At 55.3% G+C, this 17,791-nt stretch overlaps 1 protein-coding gene across 1 annotated transcript in view; it reads left to right on the top strand.

The window, feature by feature from the left end:
* ZBTB40 (zinc finger and BTB domain containing 40) overlaps positions 1-16,713 on the top strand; it is a 79,635-nt gene extending 62,922 nt beyond the window's left edge. The window contains exons 12-18 of the mRNA XM_078452232.2: positions 395-601; positions 4,408-4,572; positions 7,114-7,328; positions 8,478-8,640; positions 9,336-9,422; positions 10,607-10,824; positions 12,648-16,713. Coding sequence (XP_078308358.1) covers positions 395-601; positions 4,408-4,572; positions 7,114-7,328; positions 8,478-8,640; positions 9,336-9,422; positions 10,607-10,824; positions 12,648-12,842 — 1,250 coding nt within the window. The 3' untranslated portion in view covers positions 12,843-16,713. The remainder of the gene's footprint in view (positions 1-394; positions 602-4,407; positions 4,573-7,113; positions 7,329-8,477; positions 8,641-9,335; positions 9,423-10,606; positions 10,825-12,647) is intronic.
* The last annotated feature ends 1,078 nt before the right edge of the window (positions 16,714-17,791 follow it).

Raw genomic sequence — 17,791 nt, 5'->3', positions numbered from 1 at the left:
ATGCTGTTACTTGTTTCTCGATAATAAGTAAGTCACAGAAACCATGGGGTGTATAGCCAAAATTATTTACCCTTGTCCCAGATGTCGGGGAAACCTAATGAAACGTAAAGTGAGTTCTTGTTCCTCTGTGGCAGGCCCTATTTAAGAGAAAGAGGGGATGGGAAAGATAAACCCAGAACACTTTGTGCCTGAATCAAACAGGTGGGACCGAGGTGACCTCTGGAGTGCTGGGCGGCGGGTGGGTGAGCAGCATGGCTGTGTGAGGTCGGAGGGAACGTGGCCTGCTGTCCTGTGGTTCGTGCTGGGCTTCCTCTCAGGGCCTGGTCTCAGACAGCGCTCTCATGTCCTCCTGCTGGCTTCGTCACGCTGCTTACTGGTTCCCTCTGGTCCCTAGGCATGCAGTACCACAAACTGACAGAGCACTTTGATGAGAAGCCTTTCTCCTGTGAAGAGTGTGGGGCAAAGTTTGCGGCCAATTCTACCCTGAAGAACCACCTTCGCCTTCACACTGGGGACCGCCCGTTCATGTGCAAGCACTGCCTCATGACCTTTACCCAGGCCTCTGCCCTGGCCTACCACACCAAGAAGAAGCACTCGGAAGGCAAGGCGTGGAGAATTTCTTCATTTTCCCCGCCGACTTTAACTGTATGAATTGCCTAAAAACCCGTGGATCTGGGCATGATAAAGATCTCAGGTAGCTTACAAACAGCGACCGTGCAGCCTGTGGGCACACGGATGACCAGGAGTACATAGGTGCACAGGTGTGCAAGACGCTCCGGTGAGAGTGTGTGAAGAGAGGCTGGCTCACCTGGGCTGGTGACTCCATAGTTGGAATCTACATGAAGCCAGGGGTTCCTTGGGCTTCGAGGTGGAATTCAGGCGTGAGAAGAACCTTGGTTTGGCACCTGCTGTGGCGCTTGCAGCGGCAGGGGCTGAGTGATGAAGCTGGACGTCCTGTGCTCACAGAGCTGACGGTCTAGGGTGTGTCTGGGAAAGAGACAGGGGCCGTTGGAACAGGGAGTAACACCGGGGAGATGGAGGAATGAGGGAGGGGTTTCTAGTCCAGTCGGAGGGGAGGCGTGTTGTCAGAGAAGGCTCCTCGGGAGATCCTCTGCATCGTTCGGCACATTTCTGTGGAAGTGACGGTCCCACCGTCCTCTCACCCGGACTGCGGGAATAGCCACCCAACTGGCGTCCTGGCTCTCCCCTTCTCCCTGGACTGTGTTCTCGGTCCACAGCCCCAGGGATCCTTTCAAAACTAAACCATATCCTCTCCCTTCTCTGCTGCGAAGGCTGTCCGCCTCGCTTGGTGGAAAATCTGAAGGCCTTACGATAGCCTGCCAGGCTCCGTGTGACCAGGTCCCCTGGGCCCTCTCCCCTGCCCACACCCTGTTCTCTCCACTATACCTGCCGTGGGCCCTGCATTCTTGTCCTTCCCGCTGCTTGGAATGCTTTTCATCCCTCCCCACCTCCTTCGGCTCTTTATTCACACTTCTTCCCGTGAGTCCTTTCCTGACCGCCTCGTGTGAAATCGCAGACCCAGCAACCCCCCCCCTCCTCCCCCCCCGCCCCGTTCCCCTGCGTGGCTCGTCTCCACAGTACTTGTCACCGGCCATCTTCTCTGCTTCATTAGTTTACTGTGTTTCTAGTGAGTCTCCTCCTGTCAGAATGCCAGCTCCCTGAGGGTAGGGCTGTTAGTCTTTCCCCCCACCACTGCGTATTATTGGAACTTAGAATAGTACTTAGCAAGAGTGGATAGACACTCAGTAAACATTTACTGACTGAATGACTTTCCTGAGCACGACTCCAGGTAGCAGGGGCAGAGTCACTATACACAGCCTGCTCTCGTGGAGTTTACATTCCACTGGGTAAGAGAGACCGTGAACAAAGGTGTAATACACAGTCAGATGGTAGTACTTGCCCTGACGAGAAGTAAAGCAGGGTGAGCGGCAGGAGGGCGGCAGGGCTGGGGTGGGGCACCCTCTGTGTCGTCAGAGAAGGCCTCGATGAAATGAGGTTTGTGTGGAAACCCGAGTGAAGTGAGAGCCAGAACCGGTGACGGATCTAGAAAAGCCTCACAGGCGCAGAACCCCCTCTCCAAGTGGGGAGGAGCCTTGCCTGTTTGAGAGACCACAGGAAACTAGAAGGGGCCAAAGCAGCCTAAACGAGACAAGAGGGTGAGAGGTAAGGCTGGAGACGTTGCCAGAGGCCAGGTCTCGTAAGGGTCTTGTTCTGTTTTTTCTAAGTTGTTGTTTTTAAGTTTATTTGTTTATTCTGAGAGAGAGAGAGAGAGAGCACGCGTGTGCACACACACGAGTAGGGGAGGGGCAAGAGAGAGGGAAAATGGAGACCCTCCCCGGGCAGGCTCTGCACTGTCAACATAGAGCCTGATGTGGTGCTCGAACTCAAGAACCGCAAGATCACGACCTGCGCTAAAACCAAGGGTCGGACACTTAACCAACTGAGCCACCCAGGTTCCTGTAAGGGTCTTGTAAATCAAGGTTGGGACTGGTTGTTAGGCAGAAAGTGCTAGTTTCTATTGCTGCTGTAACAAATTACCACACACAGTGGCTTAAAACAATGCAAACGTAGTATCTTGCCATTTTAGAGGTAAGGGGGCCAAAAGAAGTTTTAACGAGCGTAGAGTCAAAATTTGGCAGGTGTGTTCCTTCTGGAGGCTCGGGGCAGAACTCGTTCCTTGTTTTCCCAGCTTCTAGAGGTTGTCTGCCTTCCCCGGCTCGTGGCCGTGGCGCTGCAACCTCTGTGTCCCTCATCCCACCTCCTCCTCTGACCCTCCTTGCTCCCTCTTCCAAGGACCCTGGTGATTATGTTGGGCCTGCTGGTATAATCCAGGATAATCCTGTCATCTGAAGATCCTTAACTTAATCATGTCTGCAAAGCCCCCTTTGTCATGTGAGGGGACACATCCCCAAGTTTCAGGGGCTAGGACGCGGACGTCCTTGAGGGCCATGATTCTACAGCAGGAAGCCATAGGACAGTTGTGAGCAGAAGATCCCTAGGATGTGACTTAGGGGTTTTGGAGTTAATTCTGGCGACTCCAGCCTGTCAGCTGTGATAGGGCAAGAGTGTGCCCGGGGAGGCGAGGTGGGCCAGTCATCTGGTGTGGAGGTGATGAGGCTCTCAGCTGGAGCTGTGCTAGGAGCGGTTGTAAAACGTTCATGTTTGAGAATGCGTTGTTGGCACAGAAGTACAGGACCCACGCTGGGCTGGGTGCCGATGTGAGGGGGGAGTTGAGGGCGGCCTGGAGTTTCTGGCTTGAGCAACTGAGTACTAGATGGTGCTGCCGTTCACTGTGGTGAGGAACCTGGAGTGCGTGGGGGTGGGGGGTGCTGGGGTTGCTGGGGTTGCTGGGGACAGGGAATTGGGAGCTGTGTCTGCAGTATCGGTTAGACCTCCAGGCGGAGAAGGAGGGTGATGGCGGTTGGATGTGCAGGTCCGCAGTTCTGGGGAAAGATGGGAGCCGGAGACAAAAATGTGGCCGTCGTCAGGGTACAGATGGCATCTGAGCTCCGGGATAAGGTTCTCTACGAAGTGTGAATAAGGAAGGCCAAGGGCTGAGCCCTGGGCTTCTTAATAATTCCACTCTTGATTGAAGAAACCCTTTTTTCCCTAACGAATCTTATTTCAAAGCCCAACATGTGAACGATGAACATGGCATTGATTGCTCTCGTTGAAGCAGTCCCTAGGGTTTGGGGGACCTGGACCCTTGCCTCACTGATTTCTCCACTTCTCTGTTGGCCCATAATGGACATTGGAGGCACAGCTGGTCGAGTGGCTTACAGATGCCGGCGTCCGAGCCTTGCTCTGTACCTGTATTTTCTAACAGTCTTTGGCAGTCTGGTCATTGTATTCTCATAATGTGCATGAGGAAATAGAGAAGCCAAATGATTTATAATAACTTTATAGCAAGTCAGCGGGAGAAGGCTTCCATTCTCTGAGTCCCCGTCTGTCACCTTTATGTGAAGTCGCAATTCTGCACTGTGGCTGTGGCAAGGGATCCAGACCCTGGGCGTGAGGATGTATCTGGGCATGAGAATGTACCTGGGCATGAGAATTTCTGGGCATGAGGACGTATCTGTTTCCTGGGAGTGGAATGAGCTCTTCCGTACTTGGGGTGGCCTGGTTAGCAGATGGGTAGTCTGTGTGATGAGAACTCTGTCCTCATTCCTCAGGGGAGAGAGACCACACTGTGCCATCAGCTGTGTGTGTGCCGCCGTCTGATAGAGGGGCTCAGACCTCTCACCCGGTGTGTTGCAGATTGCTTGTGGTTTAATGTCCTCTCCCAGATCATATTCCCCACCACGTGCCTTGCAGTGTGATCTTGTTTTAGGAATGCCGTGAATGTTTGGTGCTGTTTCTAATGGGTAAACTCGTGTATGTTTCCAGGGAAAATGTATGCCTGCCAGTATTGTGATGCTGTGTTCGCCCAGTCCATTGAGCTGTCCCGCCACGTGAGGACCCACACCGGGGACAAGCCATATGTCTGCAGGGACTGTGGCAAGGGCTTCCGGCAAGCCAATGGCCTGTCCATCCACCTGCACACCTTTCACAGTACGTACCGAGATTGTGGAGTGGATGTCAGGCACTGGCTCTGAGAGGGCTCGTAGCAATCATGACAGAAAGTGACACTCCACCAGAGCCAGCCCCATTTGCTGCCTTCCCCTCCCCTATTCTCCTGCAAAACCGAGTCCCTTGTTCCTATTCCAAGAAAAATCCCATTTTAACGTGTCATCGTGTAACGTCCAGGCTGTTTCCTTGTCTCCTTTTTAGCCCACCTCGTACTGCTTGGCTGACAAAGGCAAATTATGCTTGAAGGAGATCCTTGATAACAGGCTGCAGAGCACCAGAATATTCCCATTAGTCCACCGAGCTTCTCTTTCCACGCCCCCTCCCGCCCCCACTCATCTCATAGCCCTACCCGCCTTCCCCATAGGAGCGGCCGGACGCTGTCTGAGCTCATGCACACCGTTGTACGTGGTCCCTGCTCACGCCGCCCTGAAAGCCTTCTGCCCCGCGTTCTCTCTCCAGGGCTCCCCTGGCCACTTGGTCAGTGGGGTCTGCCCCCATTTTTGTCCCCTTCTACTGGCACTGATACAAAGACGTGCTACTGTTCGACACACACATAGGAGGGTACAGAAAACTCCGTCCTCATTCCGGCCTCGGGAGATGGCCAGTGTGGTGTCTGGCTGGCCACATTGCGTCTTCTCCAGCAGCAGGCGTGTGATCGACACCGTGTCCCCGGGAGTTAGGAGGAGCTGGGCTCTGAAATCACACGGGCCTGGACTTGAATCTTGACCCTGCCGTTTTCTTCCTTGAGACCTTAAGCAGATTTCTTTACCTTTCTAAGCCTCCCGTACCCCTTCTGTACATGAGAGAAAGGGATGCCGCCACCTTGGATCGCTGTGAGAGTTAGTGAGGTATCCCGTGTAAAGCGTGACACAGAAATGCTCACTAAATGCCAGATGTTATTACTGGTGATGGAAGCAGCCCTCCCAGATGCCATTTGTCACCGTCAAAGCCGGTCTCTCTAGCACGTCATGCACCCTGCATACCCTTCTCCCTTCTCCCCTCCCCACCTCTGTTTCCCTTCTCCCCTCTCCTCTCCCCTCCCTGCCTCTGTTTCCCACGCACCAGTTTCTAGCAAACACAGGGCCTCACAAACATGTACTTAAGGTCGACCCATGCAAATCTGTTATCTGCCACCTGGCAAAGGACATTGTTGGGGCTCCTCTGTGCCCAGCCCAGGGCTGGACACCGTGGACGATGCAGGAGGTATACACAGGGCTGCCCCCTTCCCCCAAGGTGTTCCTGGGTCCCCACGTCCAGCTCGTGAGGCTCCCAGATGAGTGAGATCTGGCTTGGATCTAGTGCCATCATCTTATGTCCTTTCAGCCTTTTTGAATGCCATGCTCCTCTGGTCTCCTTTTCCTGGTAGCATTACCGGGGAGAGGGGTGAGGGCGGGACCGGTCAATTGTCAGGACGCAGAGGACCCCAAAGACTTCCGGGTCTTAGGAAGCGTCCCCGGTGGCAGGCCAGCATCCAGGCCCCTCTTCTGAACTGTTCCTTACCTGTGTCGCAGGCCCGCATCATGGCTTGCGGAGAACCGCTTCAGAGCGCCCTGACAGCAGCGTAAACTGAGATTTCAAGAGCTCATGTCCACAGGGAAACTAGTTGATGACACCGAGTGCTGCTGCGCGTCCAGATTCTTGAATTAATCTGACTCGGTGCACGTGTAGGATCGGCTCGTGGGCAAAGGATGAAAACATTCTGCTTTCCGTTGCTTTCAGAAAAAATAAACTGAAGTTTCCTGCCAAAGCGACAGCACACGTTTCCTGCATCGGTGCTAGTTCTTGTTTGTGAGGCCTCGCTGCAGAGTTGGCATGTCCAGTTAAGCAGGTGGCTCGGAGCAGGGCCACGGGAATGAGAGCTGGGACTGTCACCCAGTTCAGCCATTCCCACTGGTGTCACTGCGCAGGCAGTCTGTAAGCCTTGCTTTTCCTAATCTCTAAAATAGGATGATAATAGATCCCACTCGTAGGATTATTGGAAGGATAAAGGGAGTTAATATGTGTAAGGCACTTAAAACATGCTTGTCGCATGGCACTCATTAAACATTGAAAATGTTTTCTTTCTTGAGTCTAAGGCGAGGAGCGAGGAAGCCTTCTTCCTGTCAGTCATGTGCTGACAATAAAGGAGATAGCATGCTCCGGGGAGTTTGTTGGAAATCTCTGTAGAAAACGAGAAAACTCAGAAATGCCCACCGCGAGCAGGGAAAGAGCAAGGGCACTGCTCCGTGCAAAGTACTTAAGCGGAATTTAACTTGTAGGGTGTAACGTGAGGAATCGGGATGAACCGCTTGATGCCGCAGAGGTGGTTAGTACAGAGGCCTCGGGGGAGTCCCTCCTCCCGGGACGAAGGTAGGGGGCAGTCAGGTGACCACCGCACTCGCAGCTGGTCCTCAGAGTCTGCGGCCGTGCCTGACGTCTGAACGGAGTCCGGCACCTGGAGCTGCACACGGCCCGCGTCTCACTGACTGCTGCCTGTCGTTTCTTTTCCCCTCCGTCTCTTCTCACGATGTCCCGTGGCACCAGACATAGAAGATCCCTACGACTGCAAGAAATGCCGGATGAGCTTCCCCACCCTGCAGGACCATCGCAAGCACATCCACGAGGTCCACTCCAAGGAGTACCACCCCTGCCCCACGTGCGGGAAGATCTTCAGCGCCCCTTCCATGCTGGAGCGGCACATGGTGACCCACGTCGGGGGGAAGCCCTTCAGCTGCGGGATCTGCAACAAGGCCTACCAGGTGACCTCAGGCTCTGCCAGGAGCGCCTCCCCCTGTCCCCAGGCTGCCCTCCCTCCGATCTGCCGGGAGCCCTGGAGACGCTGATGTGGCCGCTTCCCGTGAAGGATGCAGCTTGTAATTACTCAGACTCTCGAGGGTGATCTGGTCAGAGTAATGCTGTTGGGAACTTTAATTGCCGAGAATTCCTACACCTCTTCTCTCAGGTCTCAGCCTTGTCACGAACCGAATGCTGCTTTTTCCCTGTGGACATTCACACTCTGTGGAACCCATTGACCCTGTGTGTCAAGGGATGTGAGAGTGACGATGGCTGCGTAACACTGCCTGGAACTCCCTTATCTAGCACAATTACTGGGTGGTGGTTGTTGTGTAACTCCCAGGGAAGGGGGTCTGCTTTTTCACCTTCGAATTTGGTATATGATTAAGGGGAAACCCCATATGGAACTAAAAAGAAACCACATACGAGAAACTCAACTCTAAAACTACAGAGAAAACGGTGGTTCTTGTGACAACTGTAAGATTTGGGTATACGGAGAGAAGCACAGCTCAACAGAAATGGAGCACTAACTTTGTGCCGAGCTGGTGCTGTGACGTCAGGGTTACAGAGCTGACCTGGGCTTGGCCTCTAGGAAAGCAGAACTGTAGGCACAGTGTCTCGGGGCTCTTCTGGAGCCCGGAAAGGAGTAGCAGTTGCTCATGGAGCAGGGACAACAAATGCTCCCGCTCCAGGAGGGTCTCTGCTGCTTCCCTGGGCCTCTGGGAGGCAGTGAGATACAGCCCACACACTCCAGGTGGAAGGCCAGGGTTTGAATCCTGGCCCTGCTCTATACTAAATCATATGACGTTGGGCAAATCATTTAGCCCCTCTGTGCCTCAGCTTCCACCTCGCTAGAAAGGTTCTGGCCTCTCTCTCATAGGCTTGTTGTGAGGGGTGAGAGTTTCTGAAGGGCCAGGCTGAGCCCTGCCCCATAGTAGCCTCTTGGCAAATACACAGGTGCCTTGTTCCCCAGCCTTTCCTCTCGCATGGGCTCTCAGTGTGACAGGTAAGAGTGTGGGTCTAGACCCATAAGCTCATTTGTCTCACGAGGGCCTGGTGAACTCTCCAGCTTGTTGGAACGTTCCAAGACTTAACATTTGCCGTATTCCTTGCAGCAATTGTCTGGTTTGTGGTACCACAACCGGACCCACCACCCTGATGTGTTTGCCGCTCAGAATCATCGATCTTCCAAATTTTCATCGCTCCAGTGCGGCTCCTGTGACAAGACCTTTTCCAACACCGTTGAACACAAGAAGCACATCAAAGCAGAGCATGCAGGTGAAGTTCGGGTGCCTGTAGACGGGGTGGGAGCTGACGGGCGGAGTGGCTAGATGACAGCATCCTGAGCTCTGTCCACAACCCCAACTTCTGGGGCTGTGGTGTGGTGTGGCAACTGCCTTCGTTCTGTCCCAGCACACCACCGCACTGGCCCGCCGGTAACGGTAAGCAGCAGCTTGAGTGGCTGTGGTTTTCAAACCCAGAGGCGTGGAGCACCGTAAGCTCCTATGGGCCCCTGAGCGACAGTGGCTCATCATGGTACCCGGGAAGTGGTGGACGGGCTTGGGTGGACTCCTGACTCCGGCGCTGATCGGCTGCATGACCTCGGCCGGTGACCGCTCTCTTCTGAGCCAGATTCCTTCTCTTCAGAAAGTTCTTAATACCTACCTCGCAGGTCAGTCTGCGGGGTAATCACTGCGGGCTTGAAGCATCTCCTGTGTGTGAGGCGCACGCTGAGCTCTGGTGGGTGCCTTCTCCTTCCCCTCTCACGGCAGCCCTACTTTCCTCCGGGCGGCCCGTTCTGATCTGGTGCTCTTTACACTAGACCGCACTGACAGGTTGTAGGCACGAGGTTCCCCGGGGAGACGCTGGCTAAGTGTTCGCCGTCACTGCCACCCCCAGCCCTGTGCCTCTCCGGCCCGAGAGGGCCATCCTCTTGTTTGTTCCCAGCACCTGTTTCCTTGTGTGCCCCGCAGATACGAAGTTCCACGAGTGTGACCAGTGTAAGGAGCTCTTCCCCACACCGGCTTTGCTGCAGGTTCATATCAAGTGCCAGCATTCAGGTCAGTGCCCCCTCCACGATGTTCCTGGGCCCCGCCGCCCCGGGGATGCTCTTCTCCACCATCCGCGGCTGTGCGGTGTGTGGTCCAGGACCCTTAATCAGCGTGTGCCTCAGTTTCCTCATCTATCAAACGGGGACAATCGTAGTGCCTCCTTCCTCACGGCGTAACTGCAAACTGAATGTGTTCATACCCAGGGAACACGGGAGGCGCGACCCCGGCGGGCATCCCTCAAGCGCCACTGTGGTTATCGTAGTCAGGGCCGTGTCTCATCAGACCTGAAATGCTAGTTTTTAATGAGCCGTTAAGAAAGAAACACTGCTGCCAATTAAACTATACTTAGTTGTCACTTAGAATTTGCAGGCCGTTCTCAGTGCCGTTTGGGACTTAATGTGACGGAGGCTGTACGCACTCCTGTGTGTGCACGTCGGGAGGAAGGTAGACAGAAATTACCGTGAGCAGCCGCTTCTCAGAGTAGCTCTCAGTTTGACCGCCAGGGCATGTGTCGTCGTGCGTGATGTCTACTCCGCATCAGCAGCACTGGGGACGGACACACGCAGGCCGTCGGTGTTGGTGCCCTGAGCGTTAGGGAAAACTAGCCCCTTTGTCCTGCTCTGGGGATGTAGCTGAGCGTCCACCGCTTACCGCGTCCCTCCTCAGCCATTTGGTTCCTGTGAGCTAGCAACGTGCGCTGCTCCCGTCTCGGGGGTTTCCTTCGAAGCCCTGGACGCACACTCCGCAGGGCTTGGTGCCGCCACCTTAGACGTCCGTCCCTGTGCAGCCGTTGGTAATTGTACGTCACCCGCCGCCTGGCCCGCAGCAGTCGTGAGATGCCGTTGGCTCCGTGTCAGGGATGTTAAAACGTGCCTCTGGGACCTGATGAAGTGTAGTATCGTCCGCACCCTTACCTGCAGTTGAGTGAAGAATGGGCTTCAGCAGAGGCACTTGGAGCCTGAATCTGGTGCTGTGCTGCAGAGCCCCTCACCTGCGTGGGGCCCATTCCTGTATCTTTCACGTTGCGTTCCTTTTCCTAAAGAGGATCCCCGAAAGCTACAAGCTTCAGGCCCCTCAGAACCTACATCTGCGTCTGCACCTTGATCCCGGCCGTGCGGCCTCTCCCCTGTGCCTGCTCTTCCTTCTCTCAGTCGTTCCACCCACAGCCCGTCCTTTGTGTCCCCCTCTTCCAGGGTCGCAGCCGTTCAGGTGCTTGTACTGTGCGGCTACTTTCCGCTTCCCGGGAGCACTGCAACACCACGTCACCACGGAGCACTTCAAGCAGTCAGAGAGCACCTTCCCCTGTGAGCTCTGCGGGGAGCTCTTCACCTCGCAGGCCCAGCTTGATGGCCACTTGGAATCTGAACACCCAAAGGTGACGGGCTCTGAGACTCAAGCAGCAGCCTCACAGGTGGGGCAGGTGATGCTGGGGCCTTCGGATATGAGGGTGCTAACACGAGGTTCCTAAGGCTTCTCTAGAGGCAGCTCTGTCATGCCACCTGGCCTTTCTCTCCGGCTCCCAGAGGGTCCCATGAGTAATTATACTCACGACCAAGAGGGCCTTGTAGAAGAGTCTCTCTGGACCTCTTAACCAAACAAAACAGAAAATTCTAGTCTCCTGGCGAACACATGCAGATGGCCCCTGGGTAGAGGGATCCTGGAATGAGAATTTCCACAAGCACAACAAGCTTGGTTTCTCCTCATTCACACACTCCCCATCTTCTGCAAAACACCCTGGGGTACGGCAGGAGCTGCGGGAGGCCTCAGAGAAGAGGGGGTGAGCTCTCTGTCGGGACCCCTGCCGTTGAAGCCTGAGACCAACCACCTTCAGGGCCAGAGACACCTTCGAAACACATTGGGTGTGTCAGGGCCATTCACCTTTCCCGGGGGGAAGCTCGCCTCTTCTGATGTTTCAAAACTAAGCTTGCTCCAGCCCCTGTCTGTGTCCCTGGTCCTCTTCCTGCTCTTCCTGTCTTCTCCAGCGAGGGTGGGTAGAGGAGGAAAAGAAACCCAGTTCTGTCGATCGTCTGTGGGTGGACTGGAACGGAAGCATTAACTGCTTGAACGGTCCTGCTGTCCAGCCCCACAGATGAGTCCTTTGTGAGCCGTGTTCTTACAGGCCTCTGTGCGAGCAGAGACCAAGGCAGGTGGGCAGGCTCCAGGGAAGTCCCTGCTGCTGTATCACCCACGATGGCTCTGCTTTGATCTTTTTTATATACTAGGATTTTATATACTAGGATTTTATATACTAGGATTTTATATACTAGGATTCTTGGTAAGTTATGATGTCTTATGAGGAGGGGGAAGAAAAAGGTTTCTGTTGCTAAAGAATAAGGAGAAACAGTTTGAAAACTGCTATCCCGGGTGATTTTTTATTAGACCTCAGAATTAGTCCCCTCATCCCCACAGCACAGACAGGTGACTGAGCTTGGCCTCCCCTGCTCTGCCCCCTCAGGTCTAGCGCTCTGCTCCTCACTCCGGGCTGATTCTCAAGAGCCAGGGCAGCGTCGCCCACTACGGGCTCTCTGGTTTCAGAGTATCAGGGGGCACCAAGCTGTCCCGAGCTCCACAGGCCACGAGCATCAGCGTGGAGGTCCGGGCAGGAAATGGGTGTTTCGCCACAGACTGGCTCTCCCTGGGATGGGAAGGCCGTCTGGAACAGGTGACCCGGATTTGGAAGAAGTCCGTGTGGCCTTAGAGGGGGGCTGCCAGCCTGGGGAGGCAAACGAGGGAGCTGACGGAAGTCACATTTCCTCCACTCGTCCCCGCTCCCAAGTTCTGTAGCCACACAGCCTCCAAGGAAGGCTCTTTGCCTGACTAAGGGCTTCCGATAAGTCTTTCCGTTTCCGTGGTCAAGCCTGAGACCGGCCACCTTCAGTAGCATTCCTTTCAGTGGCGCTCCCCTCCGCAGCGTGATCCTCGAGACAGGAAAACCCAGTGTAAGAAACTGAGCCCGTGTTCACCGGTGGGTAATCACAGAGTCCGGGCACCCTGAGATGCGTACTGAGCTAAATTATAGCAATTTAGCACACGGAGTTATTTAAATTGTTTGCCTGCCTTCTCTTTTGCATCGCTGCAGTGTTAGACTTGCCTCTTCCCATTAGGCACATGTAATTGCTCTCCTCAGGTGAAAACATAAATATCATCATTACAGCATGAGACGAAAACCACGTAAATTCTGGGGAGCCCACTGTGGACACTGCCCAGAGCGGTCTCGCGGTCTTTCCCTTTCAGGTGATCCAAACCCCAGAGCCGGCGGCCCCGACAGAGCAGGTGATCACCTTGGAGGAGACCCAGCTTGCTGGGTCACAGGTGTTTGTGACCTTGCCGGATTCACAGACGTCTCAGACCAGCTCTGAGCTTGTGGCGGTGACCGTGGAGGATTTGCTAGATGGTACCGTGACCCTCATCTGTGGCGAGGCCAAGTGAGTGGCTGCCCATCCAGGGGAGGGCCCTGCGTTTGCCGCAGAGAGAACGCTCCGTAGCTTTGCCCTTTGCCCTCCGCCCCCAGCTGGCCCGAGTAGTGGGCATCTTAGCCTCCACCAACCGGAACACTCTCACTTCGGTCTCATAGAACCAACAGTGCTGGAGTCATCGGCACCGACACCGCTGCCCTTCAGAGGGGACGGGCCTACTGCAGTGGCCTCTGTGATGAGCAGTGGGACGGGAGCTGATGGCCAGGGCACCAGAGAGGGGCTGTGTGCCGGCAGCCTTCCCTGCAGAATGGCAGGTGCCTGTGGGACGGCGGTCACATATCGGGGGCAGCCTTCCCTGTGCAGAATGGCAGGGGTGTGGGGGACAGTGGCCCACAGATCGGGGCTGCCGGTGCCTTCTGGGCGTCTAAAAATGAGAGCAAAGCACAACGGACGATCCAGAGAGCCCCAGGCTGGTGCACACTGGCCTCTTCCTCACCCTGTCATCCTCCCATCTGCTCGGGAGGCCCAGCCCACTCCCGGTGGACGGGGAGCGGCGTGTTAACGTGGGAAGGCCTCGCTTCCATGCCGAGTCCCACCTCGTCAGGACCGTCAGCCCTTCCCCAAACGAGGCCTTGCCGTGTTTCTGCGGGAAGCAGTCAGTGTGGGCCCGTCCCGCTGCAAAGACAGTCCCTGCCTTTCCAGGATATTTTCCGTGGTGTTCTGTACCTGAAGGCTGGTTCCCGCAGCCTTCCCACATTCCCCTCACCCCTATTTCCAGTCAGAGCGGGAAATGTCTACGTGGCCCGCAACCCTCGCTCCCTCACTCTGGAGCTGGCGTTACGGCCAATGAACCAGGGCCGGGCCGGGTGCGGTGGTGCCCGTGGTTGCCCCTGGCTCTTCCTCCGGCCCCGCTCCCCCTGCCTTGCGAGGGGCCTGTCGTCCGACTCTCCAGGCTGCCGCTGTTACCGCAGGGTCGTGAGCCTTTGGAGTCTGAATTTCACCAAGTTTTTTATGTGCGGTTCCTAAAATATAATCTGATAATTAATGGTTTGTGGAATCCGTTATGAAGTGCAATTAGATGGATGTAGGTTCCTGCCGTTTGGAGGGAACGACTAGCATTTGTCTTCTTTCCTTGATGCCAGGAGGTCGCAGTCTGCTAGTGCAGTGTTTACACAGCAGCCAGGGCTCCCTGCCACGGCGAGGGGCTTGACCCCCCGCGGAGGTAGTGCCCAGTTGCGTCGGCCCCCCGCGAGCCCACGCCTCCTTGCCGAGCACATTTCGCGTGACCCCGTCCGAGCAGGGGCAGGGGGTCGATTTGGGACCCGGTGAGGACTTCACCGCCTCCGCGCCCCGCTGGAAGGGCGGAAGGCGGAGCCTTGCCGCTGACCGGCGCGTTCGCTGCGGCCATCTGGCCGTGCGCGGGCGGTGAGGTCCAGCGCAGGCCTGTGCACACCAGGCAGCTAACTGCTCCTGCCTCCACTCGTGTCCTCGTTTCGATATGCAAGTCACTTGAGCTTGTCGGCTCAGGGATCTTCCCATTGTGGAGTAAATGAAGTTTTCAAAGGCAAGTCCTCAAAAGCCAAAACCTGACCAGAAGATGGTGCTCAAACCCTTAAGACGTGGCCTCCGCGTGAAGCCCTCACTGCTCCTGCCACGGCCGTCTCTTCTGAAGGTTTTTCGGTCCCGTGAGCCGTCAGACCGGGAGAGCTCTCGATCTGCAACTGGCAGAGTGGCACCGAATCGCCCCTTGGGACCAGACGAAACCCTCCGGAAGAGAATGGAGTGGCCCGTGCTTACAGCGCCACGGGGGCCAGCCCGGCGGATAAGAGTGCCACTCCTCATGAGCCTCGGCGGCGGCTGGGGATTGCAGCGCCGTCAGAATCCCTTCTAGTCGAAAAACAAATAGAAACTTAATTGCTAAGGGCTCGTAGGGAAAAGTGATTTTTCTTTTTAAAAAAGTCTCCTGGTGAAGGAAAGCTGAAGTTTTTAAACCAAGTTCCAGATCTTTTCAAGTACCGAGAAATCCTTTCTCAGGTCTCCGGTGGAGCCCCACATTGTGGCACGGCACACATTTCCTCCAGAATCGCCAGACCCGCAGCTCACTGTGCTGGGAGCAAACAGAGGGGTCGGATGTGTGCTAGGTGCGCGCCTGCCCCGTGGCCCGTTCGGCAGGAGGCACGGACCCTGTGCCGCTTCTAGTCGACAGCGAGGAAAGGTGCGTCCTGAGTTTAGTCATTGCTCCGAGTGGACCTCTGCAGGGCACTGCGTGGCAGTGATTTTACAGTGTCCCTCCCCAAAGATGCCTAAGTGTGGATTTTAATTGTAGGAAGACTTTTTCTAGCTCTGCTGTTTTGGTTCTTTCCTCCCACTGCTGCCCGAGAGACCTTCTGAATGTCTGCCACAGAGGACATTGTCATTGTGCTCTCCTCGGTCCCCGTCACTTGCTTTCTTATGGCAGGGGTGTCTGTCTGCCTCGTTGCCAGGGATGCGCCCCGCTGGCCTCCAGGCTGAACCCTGGCACGTTTGCGGTGGAGTGGAGGAGCCTGTGGGCTTCCCGGCTACGTTCAGTGGGACCGCGGACTTTCTCTGCTTCCAGAGCTCGTGGAGCAGCCGGTGAGGAGTGGAAAGGCAGTCAGATTCCAAGCTGGAGTCTGCTTCTGTGGGAATAATGGGGATCATTTATGGAACGGGATTTGCCATCCCAGGTAAGTGAGACGACAGATAGGAGATTCAAGAGCAAGGGTTGCCCGAGGAAGATCGGACTGTCCCAAGTACCTGAGCAGCACCTGGGGCCGGCAGGGCAGCAGAGGGGCTGAGGCAAAAAGCCTGTCTCTTCTGTCTCAGAAGCTTTATGTTTAGAAGCCTTTGAGCCCAGCGAGTGCCAGGGTCTTGTCTGTGCTGTGAATCCTGGGTTCCGTGATGAATCCTGGTGATCCATCCAGGGCTTCTGTGCGGAAACACTGACCCTCCTCTCCCACCAACCACGGGTGTTGGCCACATGCCCCAGGGAAGAGCTCTGATGGTCAGGTGCCGAGGGACAAAATGAGGTCCAGTCCGACAGGGCGAATGGGTTGGGGGGGTGGGGGGTGGGGGAGGTGGCCTACTCTGCTCATGGTTTTCAATAAATCAGGTGTACTCTCAGAATCGAGAAAGATGAGATGGGCCCTAAGAGTTTCTCACTGCAGGTGATGTCGCAGTCTCCACAGGCTGATGACATATTAATGAGATGGGAGGGCTGTGCCTTTAAATCTCAATGTGCCTGAGATCTATGAATTGCCTAAGGGATGGAAGAAACTGGTAACCTCGCATAGAACGGTTGTAGGGGACAAGCAGCATTTCTATTAAATCGGGACTGGAAAGCTGGACAGTGACAGAGAAATTGCTGGGATGTTTTAATTATTCCTCCCAAACAAAGAACAGCAGCCTCAGCCCTGCTCCGCTTGGTCCAGTGTATCCCAGGGTCCCTTGAGTTGTAGGGAAGAAATGGGATTAACAGTAAGATTTGTGGGTCGAAGAGGGTATCGGAAGCAAGTTGATGATGATTGTTTTGTTGTCATGGAAAACCTTGGGGCTGGTAGGACTTGAGCCAAAGGCTCAAAGCACAGCCAGAACTCAGAAACTTCCTGCGCATACAGCTGTGCCTCTAAGGACGAGGGAAGCCGCCTGTGTCCTGGGGATCATGTTGAGAAAAATTATTTCCTGGGCTAATTCACATTGCGTCCCAACCGTGTAAATGTTCGTCGTTTCTCTTCCCAAGGCCAGCCACACCTCCCACCACGGTCAGGACAACTAGCCAGCACCTGGTGCTGTGTAAATTAGATTACAAACCGTTATTTTCATTTAACTTGCACTATTCTGTATAAATAAAATACGTACTTTGAAAATCTTGTGCTGCCTGAGTTTCAAATGGACTGTGATGTTACAGACCTGTTTCCTCTTTGGTTCTGGTCAGCTGTCAGATGGGCACCGGCTTGATAGGCCTGGTGTCCTCGGGGCTCTTGTGCCTTCAGGCCACACGAGCCTGGCCTGCGTTGGGGGGGGGGGGGGGGAGTGGGCGGGGCGGACGGATGCTGTCCTGTCACGTGGAGGCTCTTTCCGAAGCCCTCTTCCCAGGGAGCAAGTGTGCCGCAGTGTTTCAGAGATGGGCGTAGGTGCGCCACCTGGGTATGTCCAAGCTGTGCCACTTTCTGACTGTGTGACCTTGGGGGAGACACCCTCTCAGCCTCCCCCCTCCCCACTCCCATCTATAATGGGGGATATTGCCGTACAGAACTGTAGGGAGGTTCCAGGTCTGACTTTAATGGGTTTAGCGTTGAGATTGTAATTGTTCGCGAAGTCTTTCACGTGGAGGTCAGCCGGTCCCTGCGATGGCTGGCACTGAGGCGGGTGTCCATTCCTGCACCTTCATGTTTCTCTTCTCCCTCCCTCCCCCTGCCTTTCTCTCTCTCTCTCTCTCTCTCTCTCTCTCTCTGAACCCTCGGGGAACCTTATAACACCCACCACTTTTCATTTATCTCTTGAATCTCAACTGCCCCAAAGCACAAAGTGCTGAGCGGATGAGTATAAAATAAGCAGAAACCTTTTGTGGTAAATAGCTGAAAATGTCACGTTGCTGGCAGCCAACGAGGAAACCGAGAGGCCGCACACGGGCAGGATGTACCTCATTTCTGCAGGAAGAATCAGCGTGAAAGGCAAGGGGAGGCGCGTTCTAACCAGAGGTCCTCTAAGGTCAGGTCAGCCCTGAGGCTGGGGAAAGGCGGGCGGGCAGGGTGGCTCTGTGCTCACGTCTCCCGGGACAGTCCTGGAGTGGCTCGAATGGATCCCTGTCCAGAGCCCACAGGGCCTTTATGAAGGAGTGCCCCTGCCTAAGCGGTCTTTGGAGAGAGGCTGGAGCCCTCTGTTGTAAGCAATAATCCTTACAGGGTGCTGGGTGGCTCTGGATAATGGTAACGCACCCCTAGG

This window comes from Panthera onca, chromosome C1 (assembly GCF_046562875.1).
Source record: "Panthera onca isolate mPanOnc1 chromosome C1, mPanOnc1 haplotype 2, whole genome shotgun sequence".
Taxonomy (NCBI): Eukaryota; Metazoa; Chordata; class Mammalia; order Carnivora; family Felidae; genus Panthera; species Panthera onca.
This window is presented reverse-complemented; position numbering and strand designations above follow the sequence as displayed.